The 14,150-nt window shown below is 44.6% G+C and overlaps 2 protein-coding genes across 2 annotated transcripts; one reads left to right on the top strand and one right to left on the bottom strand.

Annotated features, from left to right (window-relative positions):
* The first annotated feature begins 506 nt into the window (after positions 1-506).
* LOC113010777 (uncharacterized) lies at positions 507-1,897 on the top strand. The gene is made up of 4 exons (XM_026149981.1): positions 507-668; positions 793-1,075; positions 1,209-1,373; positions 1,475-1,897. Exons 1-4 carry the CDS (start codon positions 538-540, stop codon positions 1,895-1,897), a joined length of 1,002 nt encoding a protein of 333 aa, XP_026005766.1. The 5' UTR covers positions 507-537.
* A 3,696-nt stretch (positions 1,898-5,593) lies between these two features.
* LOC113009877 (protein translocase subunit SecA-like) lies at positions 5,594-8,299 on the bottom strand. The gene is given in 2 exon segments (XM_026148445.1): positions 5,594-5,790; positions 5,792-8,299. Coding segments are annotated over 2 exon segments (2,508 nt in total). The 5' UTR covers positions 8,168-8,299; the 3' UTR covers positions 5,594-5,658.
* Positions 8,300-14,150: the final 5,851 nt, after the last annotated feature.

Raw genomic sequence — 14,150 nt, 5'->3', positions numbered from 1 at the left:
ACAACAGAACCTCCTCTATTCCTCGCTGGCTCCAAATCTCTCAGTGGAATGATCAGTGGTTCGCTATCTGTCACCATCAAAACACTCCACAAATCCCGCGAATGATTCGCTTCCTTATAAACCATTGAATCAGATACTGAAGCAGTTAGGTTCTAAATGAAGCTTCGGACGTCACTGATCACGTGGCTCTGGCCAAACGAATCAAGCTTCGACACAGTGCTTCTGAAGCAGTGTGTTGATTTTTTTGACACACGCACCGGAGCTTCAGCTTCAAGCGGACCATCACTAGCTGCAGGCCAAAGAGCTGCAGGCCAAAGAGCTGCAGGCCTAAGAAGAGGAGTTTGGAGTAGAGGAGGAAGAGGTGAAGGCCTAAGAAGAGGAGTTTGGAGTAGAGGAGGAAGAGGTGAAGGCCTAAGAAGAGGAGTTTGGAGTAGAGGAGGAAGAGGTGGAGGCCAACAAGAGGAGTTTGGAGTAGAGGAGGAAGAGAAGGAGGCCAACAAGAGAAGAAGACAACCTCGCACCATCATAACAGATGATATGCGAGCAACAGTAATTGATCATGTCATTGTCCATGGCATGACAATGGCTGAAGCGGGACGAAGAGTACATCCAAACCTGAGTAGGTTCACCGTGGCCACCATTATCAAGGCATTTAGACAACACAACAGGTATAGTACGCTATTGCTTTCTTTGTCACACTACAGTTTTACAGGCCTGTGAAAGTGGTCTGTTACTTTACATGTAGTTTTACATATAAATCAGTCAATTGACAACACGTGTTTCTTTCTTTAGAGCTGAAAGAATGCCACATAGAGGTGGGAGGGTTGCCATATTCACAGCGGCACAAGAAACCCTCATTGCAGATATGGTCCGTGAGAACAACTGCATTAGACTCCGAGAGATCAGAGACAAAGTCATTGCAGATAATGTAAACTTTGAGAACATTGATGCTGTCAGCGTGTCCACAATGGACCGAGTTCTCCGGCGCCAACAGATGAGGATGAAACGGGTCTACAGGGTTCCCTTTGAGCGCAACTCTGCGCGACACATAGAACAACGTTACGAGTATGTGCAAGTACGCATACATCCATGTCCACAGTACAGTTAGTGGACATACTGTGTTGCTTAGTGGCCTACATTACTTCTGGACAATACTGTGCTACCTGATTGACCGTTCTGAACACCTGTACGCTTTTCCATGTTCACAGAGGATAATGCAGTTGGACGCGATGGCCAGACCCCATGAGTACCTCTTCCTGGATGAGGCTGGCTTCAACCTCCAGAAACGAAGGCGAAGAGGCCGTAACATCATTGGCCAAAGAGCCATCACTGAGGTTCCTGGCCAACGGGGGGGGGGGGGGGGGGGGGGGGGGGTAATATTACTCTTTGTGCAGCTATGGGTACGGAGGGGCTTGTCCACTGGCATGCTGTCCTTGGGTCTTACAACACCCAACGTCTCCTCACCTTCCTAGAGGAGCTAAAAGACATCCTCCTGGACCGTCAACAACACCATCCTAGGCTAGCACATCACATGTATGTGATCATTTGGGACAACGTCCGCTTCCACAAAACACACCAAATCAGAGAGTGGTTCACCACCAACAGTGACTACTTTTTAAACGTCTGTCTGCCACCCTACTCCCCTTTCTTGAACACTATAGAGGAGTTCTTCTCATCATGGAGATGGAAGGTTTATGACAGACAGCCATACACAAGAGAGAACCTCGTACGGGCAATGGAGCTGGCCTGTGCTGACATCCCAGTGGAGGCCTTCCAGGGATGGATTCGCCATTCCAGGGCGTTTTTCCCGCGGTGCCTAGCAAGGGACAATATAGCCTGTGATGTGGATGAGGTGATGTGGCCCAATGCAGCTCGGCGACATGATGCCGCACAGTGACTGTGTGTAATACTGTAAAAAGACCGTGTAGACAGTAAAAAAGACTTCACACCCTGATCATGTTTCCGAGAGTACTGTTGTGTGCGATAGATTCTGTTTTTGCATTGAGTTGTATTACAGTAGTGTACGTACATGCAGGATGTTTTTATAGATTTATAGTCTTCATGTGAAACTCACAAATCTAAATGCCTAATCCTCTGCAGGGTTCTATGACGATCCGTTACTGTACAGTTTATAAAAATATGCATTGGCAGTTATGAACCAAAGAACCTTCTCACAAATTGAGCATTGTGTTTTCAATTGTTTTGCTGTAGTGTGTAATGCTGTGTATAGTGTTTACAGTTTTGACAGCTTCGAGCTGCTCTCTTGGTGTGGGAGTTTGAGTTTTGCAGTGGGAAGGTGTGGTTGTGTTTATGTAGCTTTAGAGAAGGGTGTTCTGTTTGGACATTGGGGGACCTGGTGGTAACGTTTGTGACATGTGTTTTAGCATTTGAGAAAAACTGTAATATGACACATGTGTAGTTTGTCTCTTAAAAACACTAGGGGGCACTCAAGTACTCTGTGGATGATTTAGAAGCCTTTCAGAGTGATTAGTAATTTACTACAAGAAATACTTTGTTGCATCATTTTAGTGTGCTCTTTGTGCGCAACAAAAAACAAAACCTGTCATAAGCAATCTACATTAAGCTATAATGGCTAAACAAGCAGTTAGGACTTTCTTTTTTTTTTCTGTGATAAGCACAAAAATTAAGTTAAAATTAAACCAAAGGTACAGAGATATCTGATAATGATGATTAGGCAGGTGGAAGATCTCCAGGTTTTCACTGTACTTCATTTGCTTGTAAGAGTCACATTCTCTTCTCTCGCAAACTGAAAAGAAAACAGAAATCCACTCTGGTCAGATGCTTACCACAATGCATGCTACTCCAGGTACCTCCCATCCCTTTCATTATGAATCACAAATAATATGATGTAAAATTTGATGTTACCTTTTCATCAGAGGAGGTTGGCAACATCTTTCCTGTGTGGATCGTTTTGATCTTTGTAGCCCTGGTTAGCGATCCAATTATTAATAGTAGTTAGATGGTCATCTGTCATAACACCTTTGTTTTTAAGCTGGTCAGACCATTCCTTTACCATCTTTTCACTGTGGTGTGGAAAACTTTTTTCAAAATCTTTAAGTCTGCTTTTGCTTATATTTGTATTCTGGAAGTTTTTGAAGTTCCTGCTACTATCCAACCAGAATCTTGGCATTGAACCAAGGATTGTCAGCTTGAAAGTACCCACAACATCATTACTACTTATGGCTCTAGTCAAAAGGTCTCTGAAGGCTTGTGATTTTGTACTGGGAAATTCACGATGTACTTCTGCAGGCACATAAACTGTTGGAAGTTCACGGCCATGATATTTGTGTACATCAGAAATGTTCCTAGTAGATGAGTTTGTTGCCACTTCAAGCATGGCTTCTGCTAATCTGCTATTCTGGTTCAATTTTCTGGCATTCAATATGCTACTGACTGGTGGCTGGTGATCTGCATTGATGAACTTTCCAGTTCCTTTATTTTTTTTTGCATGTGTTTGCCAATCTTTGTATTTTTCTACTTGGCCAACTAATTTCTGACGTAACTCTTTGCTTTCTTTTATGGCTTGTTTGGGTGCAGTTCCCTCTAACATGTACCAGTCCCCTCCCCTGATTGTTTCAGTTAATTCTTTCCGCTTGATGAAAGGCTCCCATTGGCCTGGGTAACTGAGGAGAGCATCAGCCTCCACAGATCGAAGACGATTTGCTTCCACAGTGATCTCTTCTTCACTGGCTTGTGGTTTCATTCCACGTGCCAAAGCATGAAACAAACAGCTCTTGCCTTTGTTGTCTATGCTCACTGTCTGGTTATTGATGTGCACATCATAATGGCCATCGGGGTATTGGTCACTCTTTGGTCTGTAGATCAGGGTCACAGTTTGACTGGCATGTCGAGTGTCTGGGCTCAGCTCCTGCATTTTGGTAAGTCTTCCATTGCTGTCCTCTGTTAGGATGACAACTTTAGTGCCAGTGGCTTCTGACAGGACTCTGATATCAAGGATGGTGCCTGCAGTCGTGGAGTTCTTGATCTTTTCAGCATGTGATCGTGAGCGCTGACCTGCCTCTCCTTCAACTTTTAGGTTAGAATTTGGGTGTTTTGGCATGTATGCAATGTATCTGTTGTCCTGTCCAGCTCTGAGCTTTTCCTCTGTTCTTTCACTCTTTAAACCCTTTCTCACATATTTACCAATAACACCATTTGCCTTGTCTTTAACAATAGAAAACATGTGACTGGAGAACTTCTGGTGGAAAACTTCCACCAAAGCATCAGCCAATAACGTACTGATGGTGCTGGCTAAATCCTGCTTGAAATCTTTCAGCAGCTTAATGTCTTCTGCAGACAGATCACTTACATTCACAGTCTCTGATTTTCGTTGCTTTTCTTTAAATATTTTCAGCTGTTCATGAAAATTCGAAAAGAATTTGTCTGACAGGCTGAGCACTGCACTGATGGCTTCCCCTGCCAGTGTGACCATGTGGACACCTTGTATAACTGTCAGAATTGCTTTTGCTGTTCCTCCAGTGTGTGATTTAGCTTTTTCAATCACTTTGTAGAGGGATGAATTCAGTTTGTTCTGCCAGCTGAGGTCTGCATAGAATGGCTGTATTGCAGTTTTGCTTAAGTCTGTGAAAACGGCCAGCAGCTCTTCCTTTCTTCTCTCGTCATTCAGGAGATCATGAAGTTGTTTTTTGTCCTCAAGTTGTGAAAGAATAATGAGGTCTACTAATGAAGATGACGGCTCTTTTTCTATTTTTAATTTCACATCATGATCAGTTCTCTCTTTCACCTTGCTTTCGGTTTCTTCTAATATTTTTTTAATTATTTCATCTTCTGCCTTTCCCAGTCCAAAGGTGATGAGTTCTTCTGCAATTTTTTTAGCTGTGTGTTTTACTGCATTCCTCATATTTGTCTTTAAAACAGTACTGAAGCCATCTTTAGCTTGTCTAGAGAGAAATTTTGGCATTGACTTAAGCTGTTTGCCAAATTTAACTAAGGATTTAAAACATTTGAAGCCCTTTGAAATCAGCTTTCCAACTCCAAACCCAATGAGAGAGACACCAATAGAAATGGCTTTTTCTATAGCCCATGACTTCCAGCTGAATTCTCCTGTCACCATGGCCTCAATGCCAGTGATGCAGTCTGATATTCCCTCAATAATCAGTCCCATTCCAACTTGAGCAAATGTTCCAAATGTAAATACAGTGAGCAGTGCTCCTCCAACAATCTGTAAAACTCCAAGAAAGAACACCAGCAGACCTTCCCATGAGAAACGAGGCTTTTCTTCCACAGAAAATACATATTTTAGACCTCGTCTGTAGAGATTGTAAGCTTCATCTTGGAGATCTTTATCAGCATCTGAAAATAGTGAGAACATTGGGGATTTTGGGGCCATTGCATCCCTCCCTTTCTCTCTTATTTCTCGTAACTTTTGGATGGCCTCAGTAATGTTTTTTTCAAAGTAACTATACATTGTGGACCTGGTTGATAACTGTTTTTCCAGGCTGGTTGTGTTGCTGTTGGCTGAGTCTGCAGAGGACATTTTTACAAACTGAAGACAGACTATTAGTTCCTCATTAAGAAACTTCAAAGATTCCTGTGCCTTTGTTAGATCATCTATGGCCTTAGTGAGGTAATCTGATTTCTTTTGTTGTATAGTACAGTATGCATGATTGTAAAAAGCTACAGCTGCCCAGCTTTCATCCTCTGCTGTGGCTTTTTCAAACAGTCTGGCTGCAATATCCCACTTTTTTTCATCCAGTGCAATATTTCCAAACTTGATATAGTGATAAATGCTGGAACTTGGTGAAGTCTGACTTTCAGACTGACTTTTTGCCTTTGACAAATCAGCTTTCAGACTCTCTTGCAGTTCATTTCTTTTCAACTGATCAATTTCTTCTGATTTAGTTTGCAGCCAAATCCCCCAGAACTCATTCATGATGGCAACAACAGCTCTTTCCTCGTCTCCATCAGTGGTGTCATAAATATCTTGTAGTGTTTCACAGTATTCTGAAAAAAGGTCCTCCCGCAGTTTCATCTCAGCAACATCGTTCATCATGTGTTTTATCTTTTCTGCTGCAAGTCTGTCTCTTGTGCTCTTGGCTTCCTCCAGAGAGGACATTGTGTGAAAAGATGGCTGCAGGTGTTCGGTGGAAATGATTATCTGAGCAGATCCAGGTTTACCTTTGCGTGCAGTTCGTCCAAAAGCCTGGAGTTCCACCCTCGTATTTTCAGAAAGGAAGGAGAGGATCACAAATAACCCTCCATTATTGTTCACCTTTGGGGACACTTTTATGTCTGTGCCACGGCCGGCAAGGTTTGTGGCAACAATGACATCACCAGGAAGCAGCTCCTTGTCTATTTTACTCAAACTGTCTCTGTCACTGCGGCAGTAAAGAATCAATTTTTTATTTGGGATGCTGCTCTTCAGCTCTTCGTAGATCTCTTTGGCTTTGTTTATAGTTTCACAGATCACCAACGCTGCTCTTCCTTCTCTGTATGAATTTGGGGAAATCTGAGCCATGACCACATCTTTTATTTCAGATTTCCATTCTTCAGCTGTTTTTTTCAGAGTACCTTTGACCTCAAATAACTTTTTCCTGTTGAATGTTGACATTTTGCACACAGAGAGATTTGGATACAGGTCCTGCAAAAACTGAATGTCTGCTTTGCTCCCCAGTGTTCCTGTTGTTCCGTATATTTTTCCCTGGTATTTCTCAAAAAACGAAACGTTGGAAATATAATTTGTCACTGTTGAAATTGTGCTCAGTTTGACTTGGTGTTTAACCTCCACAAACTGCTGCAGACCATCCCCCCATTTCTTATTCAGTTCAACAATACCAGTGGATCTGAAGTCCACTGGACAGACGTTGTCATTTTCTACGACATATTCTCGTCCTTCTTTCAGTAACATTGCCAGAAAGGCATTCTGAACCCACACTGAGACTTTCTTCTCCACCAGAGTCTTCAAGAATCCAGGAATGCTGATTTTGTCTTTATTGTTTTCACATGGGGTGTACTGAATCCTCTCAGAGATCAATTCTGCAATGGGCTTGACAAGAACTTCTTCTGACTCATAGAGAGGACAACACAATCCTTCCTCCAGCACAAGAAATGAAAGCTCTGGGATGTCCCGGTCATTGTATGGACTGCACTTTTGAAGACAGAGTAGTCTCTTGTCATCTAGCGTGTAAACAGTAAAGCCATAAGGCACATAGTCCTCAATTTCTTTGAAAAAGTCTACCATAGCATCCTGACTCACTGTTTTCAGTTTACTGAGAATTTCATGGTTTTCACTCTTGTAGATATCTTCTGAAAATCCTTTTGGCACAATGTTGGATTCTTCAGCAATAGTTAAAATGTCCATTGGATGTTTAATTTCACTGCCTTCTGTGTTCATTGAGTCATAGATGGCCTTGAAGAATGAAGCAGGAGGACCTCGTACAAATGTCTGATGTCCTGTAGATAGGAAGCCATACTGACTGACGTGGCTCCAGATCATGGTGAGAATAATGTTCAGGTGCTGCATGGAGACCATGGGGCTGGACAGGTATGTCAGCTGCACTCCCTGATCCAGCAGCAGTGAGTCCACTTCATCGATAATGATGCACTGAAAGTTACGATCAGCCCTCACATCCTTCATCTCAAATATTTGGCGAAGGTGATCAGCAGCAAAGGCTTCAATGGTTCCATAGACCACGTCCTTCTGATAGCATTCTTTCCGATCTTTATCCTCATTTTTATTTGTGTTTGTGTCGACTGTAATGCCAAAGTATTTGTAAAATTCTGCCCATTCTTCAGCATCTCTTTGGCATAACACAGAAGAGCTGGACACCACATCCACCTTTTCACCTCTAAGCACACGCAGCACTGCAAACATCGCTATGACACAAGACTTTCCTTCTCCAGTTCCCATCTCCAGGAGCTTCCCAGTGTCAGACAAGGCCAACAGGCACCAGCTTATCATCTGAGTTGTCCTGGGAAACCACTTCCTTTCAGCTTTGTGGAGGTGTACAGCATTGCATAAGACTGCAAGGACCTGCTGTAAATCCCCAACCTCCATGCTGTGACTCAGAGTCCTAGCTCGCTGTATGTCTCTGTGTTTTTTAATTTCACCAGTTTTGATTAAGTTTGTTACATGAGTTACTATGTTGTATGATTTACTCAGTGTTTGTTCATCAATTTCTTTCATCTGCTGTATTTCATAAAAAAGGTTGTCAATGCTTTCAGTTTTCTCATCTTTAAGGCTCTTTTCTAGATGCTGGATCAGATTCTTAGTTGTGCATGAATCTATGAGCTCAAGGAGAGATTTATTGTTTTCATCTTTCCACTTAGAGGAAACCTGATATGTTTCCATCAAATGTAAAATCTTCATGATGAAAATACAGTTTTGATCATAGTGGTGGTCAGTTAATGTTCCAAGAAGGTTTAAGACCTCTACTGGTGACCAAAGTCTTTGTTCCCCAAGATTTGAAACCATCTTGAAGACTTCTTTGGTTTCTTTGTCTAAGTCTTGGAATTGTTCCACGCAGGCAAATAAATTCTCCAAACAACATTTGCCTGCAGGATCTGTCATGTTTTTAACAGCTTCTGTTTCTCTAGCAAACACTTGCAAGAGATTTTCAAGAAAAGTCAAAATAAAGATCTCATTAGAAAGCATTTTCTTCCCGGTGATTTTCTTTGAGATGGTGATGATTTTTGTGTCAGTGGTTGTATCTTGGTTTAGATTGCTGTGGAGCACCTGAAAAAGGGCCTTAATGAACATGTGTTTCAGTCCCACATCTTCACTGTGAAATTTACTCATGAGGTTCTGCAGGACCTCCGCAGCAAACACCAGAGAGTCATCGTCTTTGAGTCTTGAAAGCTCCAGAGCATGCAGAACACTGAGACTTTGTTTTTCAATAATAAATCCACGACTAAACTGTGTATGCCCTGTTTCCATTGCCTCTATGCCACGTTGAACATAATCTGACACAAAATCATCCATTGTACCATAAACAATGTCTGCTTCATAGACATCCTGGAATGATGGGTCAGTCTTCTTCATGTTTGTGTTAAGTGAAATGTTAAGGTGCTTGTAGAAGTCAGACCACTCCTTTGTTTGCTCCTCTGAGTGAACATCAGAGCTCAGCACAATGTCCAGTTTGTTTCCCATGCAGACTTGCATGGCTGCAAACATGGCTGTAACACATGGGTCTTCTTCCACACCAACCAGTTGTACCACTCCACTTTTATGAGTCAGCACCAGTCCACACCACCGCACCATCTGCCTCACCGTGGGCCACCGGCCTCTTATGTTGAACACTGCTTTGCAGAGCTGACACAGACATTTCTGTATGTTGTCTGCATTCAAAGATTCACATTTAAATGAATCTTTCATAAAAGTTTCTTCTTTTGGTACATTTTCTGTATATTTCAGGACACCAGTGTTAATGTTTTTTATCATATCAATGACAGAGTCATCCAAATTCCACAACATCTTTACTTCTGCTAGAACTGCAGTTACACTGTTCTCATCGTTTCCTCTTAGAGTCTTTTGTAAATCCTGACAAAATCTCTCAGCAGCAGCAGATTCAAGGAGCTGGATTAGAGAGTGCCCACAGTCATCTATCCAGTCTGGTGGTATGTCATACACTCGTACCAAGGTAAGGATTTCAGTTATGGAATCATCATCTGCATATTTCTGTGACAGTGCTTTAAGCAGAGTGACTGCTTCCATTGGAGTCCATTGGTTTCTTTGCACAAGTTTGAGGAGCATTTCAGTGGATTTTGAGTGGGCTTCTTTTCCATTTAGATCTGTGAGTGTGAATAAGAGAAGCTTTAAACACTGGATTTCCATCTTTAAAGTGAACACAGAGGCTCTTCCAACTGCACTCTGCAGTGATGATGTGAGGGTGCTCAGGAATTCAATTATAAAGAGGTTCTCAGTGGAAATCTCATATTCTGCCCATTGTTTGGCTATGAGGACAGCATCATTATCAGATCTGCTACCATCACTGAAAAAGTGCATCAGGTTCAGATACAGGGCTTGAGACAAGAGGAAACTCTCAAAAACACCACATGCTGATTGGCTGATGGATACCAAAAGGGACTGCATATGATTGGAGATGGTTTGTAGGGAAACTCCTTCAGATATTTCCAGAGACAGAGCACAGAGCTCTGTGATGAACACCTGAGTGTGCTGCAGAGTGCTGATGGATGGAGGAGCACTAATCCACTCATCAAACAGAAGTTTGTCCAGGACTGAAAGGATCTCACTGAGCTGATCAGCTGTGAGCTGACTCAGACTGAGATTTGAAAGTGGAAGACTGCATTTCACTGAGAGGATTTCAAGAAACTCATCACTGTCACTGCCTGATTCATAGCTGGCTTGAAACTCATCCAGACACCCTATTAGAACATCTCGTTTGGACTCACATTCATCTAAGATGTGGCTGCTCAATTTTTTCTCAAACTGCTCTTTAGCTTGTTGGTGAGATTCTTTTAGTCTTTGATTCAGTTTTTCCTTCTGTTGCTCCTCCTCTCTTCTCTTCCTTTCCTCCTCTCTTCTCCTCTCCTCCTCTCTTCTCTTCCTCTCCTCTTCTCTTCTCCTCTCCTCCTCTCTTCTCTTCCTCTCCTCTTCTCTTCTCCTCTCCTCTTCTCTTCTCATTTCCTCTTGATCTCTGATTGGCTTATTAAAGCAATAATCACACTCATATGCATCATCGTAACCAACTGGTCTGTAGTATTCACCTCCATTGAACACATATACGTATCGCCCATGAATAGTACTTTTGTAGAAGTCATCAAATGATTTGCATGGAGGCAAGACTTTAAAACATTTGCAGCATCTCAGGGAGCTTCCCATGTTACTCTCCTTTGGTAATTCATTACCCATTTTTGATGTTTTGGTGTCTAGAAGAAAGGTTTCTAGAAGAAAAAAAAAGAAAGAACAACTTAATGATCACAGACTACCCCAAGGCAGTGCCAGAGCATTTAGGCAAAAAGTATCACTCAAGCGCTGTTTTAGGTCATCTCCCAAGTCAGGATCCTGGGATCAATTGGGATAGAAGGCAGAGGCAGTGATACAGGAAACAAAAATGAGCCTGCCAAGCTGGTGAGTGAGAAAGGGTAAAGAAAACACTGCACAAACCTACGCTGCCCAGCCTTTTCCTCACAAACCACGATTATTAACAAAGGGGATGAGCTGAGGCTACAGCTGGAAGATAATAGACTCACTGGGGACTGCTGCAGAGGATTTACCCAGCAAAACCCAATGCACTTGTCAATACAGAAACCAGAACTCAAAGAAACAACAGCAAGGTGGGGGTCTTTCCCTTTATATTAATGAAAAATGAGCAAATAATACTAAGACTGTGGACAATCACTGCTCTCCAGACTTAGAGTTTGTGAGATTTTTCTTCCTCGTGAGATTCAAGCTATTCTGACCACGGCACTAGATATAGCTTCCAATGCTAAATCTAACTCAGCCCTTAGCCTTCTACATAATGCCATTCACACCCACCTGAATAAGAAAGATGAATAAGAAGCAGCACACATTAAAGCTGACGTCTTTAATCATGTGGACTTAAAAGTAGTGTTCCCCAAATTTCACTTGCATGTAAACTGTGCTACATCTGCGAAAAGGATAAAGTCTGCTCCAACATTAAACAGAGCTACTACAAAGCCTCACCATCACCCGCCTGGGCCAGTTGGACCACATATCCCTGTTTATGTTGCCAGCTTACATCCCCCTCGGGAAATGACCCCCCACCCCCCCCCCACCCCCCCCCCCACCACCACACACACACACACACACGCACCCCCACCCCGCCACATTTGTAAAACAAAAAAACTGTTAAGTTTTTTTTTAACAATGTATAAAAACAAAGCTGACACTTGTGAGACTTCATTAGAGGTGTAAGCATCACAGAAGGCGCCTTTTAAGACAGAAAAATATGAAGGAGATTTTTTTCTATCCTGCCTTTTATAGCAGATAATCCCTTAAAAATATTCTGCACTAGATCAAAAATGGAAGAAAACCCGGCCCTGGAGCAGGGTGCCGCCGGTGCGTCGAGCCGCCTGGGGGGCTCTTCAACTGGTGGGGGGGATGGTCACATCTTGCAGGAGCTTTCTTCTCTTCAGGAACTCTCTGCAGGAGGGGGAGATACAGGAGAGGTGGAGGAAGATCTCAGCCTGGGCGTTTACCGTCTTATGTAGTCTGGAAGATGTGTGGATGGTGGGGTGGGTGCAGTTTTCTCTGTGGTGGGGTTGGGTGGACTGTCCAGGGCTCTGTGGAGCCGGGGGGCGCTACTGCACTGGGCCCCGGTCTGATGGGCCTGGGCCCCCCTTCCCTGGCGGGTCGCGGAGGGTGGGAGTGCCTACTGGGGTCAGCGGGGGAGCTGGCCCCAGGGAGGGGTTACCTGCCCCTCCCTTCCTTCCCTCCCCATCTCCAGCTGCCTCCCTCTTCCCGCTCCTCCACAACCACCCACACATGCAGGGCCTTGGAGTGGGGGTATGTCACCAGGGTGCAGAGGAGGCTACCCCCCCCCCCCCCCCCTGTCCCCTTCTGGCTGCCTCTGCCTCAATTTTATCCCACAACTTAGACATTCACATTATTCACACTCTCATTACACATACATATAGGATCTTGGGGGTGGGCACAATCACGGAGTCCAAATCACCATCAGGGTGTACACCTCACCCCTGACGTCGTTGCCCACCTCTCAATTTTAAATACACTTAGTCATTGAGGGTTAGCAGGAGGGACTATGCGCTTACCTGCTGCTCTCTGGCAGGTAGCTCCATGCCCTCCTGGGTTTTAATTGCACCTTAGAACACATATGCATCAACACTACAATGAGCGGGTGGAGGGAGGTTTGGAGTCTTCTCCCACCCCCATTCTCTGCGGCCTGCTGGAGCGGGAGGGCTAGTAGGAGGAGTTGGCCGTCCGACTGCGGTCTGGGGTGTGGGGCCTCCCTGCTGCTGCGGAGTCGGGGTGGTCTGCCTCTCCCCACCGCAGGGAAAAGGGTAACACCACCTGGGTCTGGGTGCAATTCCCCCCTCCAGGGGCAAGGGTACCTAGACCCGGTTTGTAGAGTACGCTTGGGGAGTGTGATCGTGTGTACAACGTCTCTTTATGTCTGTCTCCACGTTGGTTGAGTGTGGAGTAAGTGCATATGAGAGCATGAGGGTGGGAATGGATGTTTGTATCTGTGTGTGCCTGTATGTCTGTGTCTATATGTCAGGTTGGGTATCAGACGCCACCTCTCTGGGGACATCTCAGGCCCTCCAAGGTTTGGAGGCCTATCTCCACCCACCACCACTTCCCCTGCCGGTGGCGGACTCCCTCAGGTGTCGGTGTGTTGGTGGTTCTTTGTGTCTGGGGGTGGGCGTCCGGGTACACACCGGCTCACTCCTTGGCGGCCGCTTGTCGGGGCCTGGGGCCTGGGGCTCGCTCGGGCCCCTTTGGAGGTGGGGTGCCCCCGGCCTCTCGGCCTAGGGCTCGGTCACTCAGGCACAGCTGGGGGCCGGCGGAGCTCACGGGCGCGTCACTGCAACCCCCCCTGACTTCTGCTCCGCGGCTGCTGGGCGAGCCCTCATCTGGGACTCTCCTCAGCTCTTACTGGAACAGTGGCGCGGCTGCCCCTCTGTTGGTCTTCCATGGTCTCTTGTGTTCTGGGGGCCTCTGGATGTCTGGAGTTTTGATCTCCTCCATACCCACTTCACACCCTGGAGGACGGGGCTGTGGCCCCCCCACACTCCCTAGCAGATCATTACATGGAGAAACCTTTGGAATGCAAGCATGCTGATCCACACAGGTATGCACACATGGGTATTCACAGACGCGGACTAAAGCTTTCTTGGCTGCTGCCTCAAAGCACACTGTGCGCTGTCTATCTTGCGTGCTACACAATATCGTTTATTACTTAGTAAATATTGATATCTATGACTAGCTAGTTTATTGTGATGGTGCTTTGTTTTCTCTATTATTATGTTGCTCTTTGTTGTTTGCTGTCTCCTCTGTTTGTTTTTTTTGTTTGTTTGTTTTTTTTCTCCATACAGGTGACCCAGGAGTTCTTTTTTTTTTTTCTCTCTCTTCCCCCCCCTTCTCACCGTCTCTTCTCCCCTTTGGTTTTCTTTCTTTCTCTCCCCCTCTTTCTCTCATTCATTCCCCCTGTCCTATTTATTTAAAA

Source organism: Astatotilapia calliptera, chromosome 18 (assembly GCF_900246225.1).
Source record: "Astatotilapia calliptera chromosome 18, fAstCal1.2, whole genome shotgun sequence".
NCBI classification, from domain to species: domain Eukaryota; kingdom Metazoa; phylum Chordata; class Actinopteri; order Cichliformes; family Cichlidae; genus Astatotilapia; species Astatotilapia calliptera.
The sequence above is the reverse complement of the archived record's forward strand: the minus strand, read 5'-3'. Positions and strand labels throughout refer to the sequence as shown.

Excerpts from the sequence above, each read along its gene's own strand:
- LOC113010777 (XM_026149981.1), top strand. The coding sequence starts at position 538 with ATGCGAGCAACAGTAATTGATCATGTCATTGTCCATGGCATGACAATG. Across the intron at positions 669-792 it reads GCATTTAGACAACACAACAG|AGCTGAAAGAATGCCACATA; the intron begins GTATAGTACGCT and ends TTCTTTCTTTAG. Across the intron at positions 1,076-1,208 it reads AACGTTACGAGTATGTGCAA|AGGATAATGCAGTTGGACGC; the intron begins GTACGCATACAT and ends CCATGTTCACAG.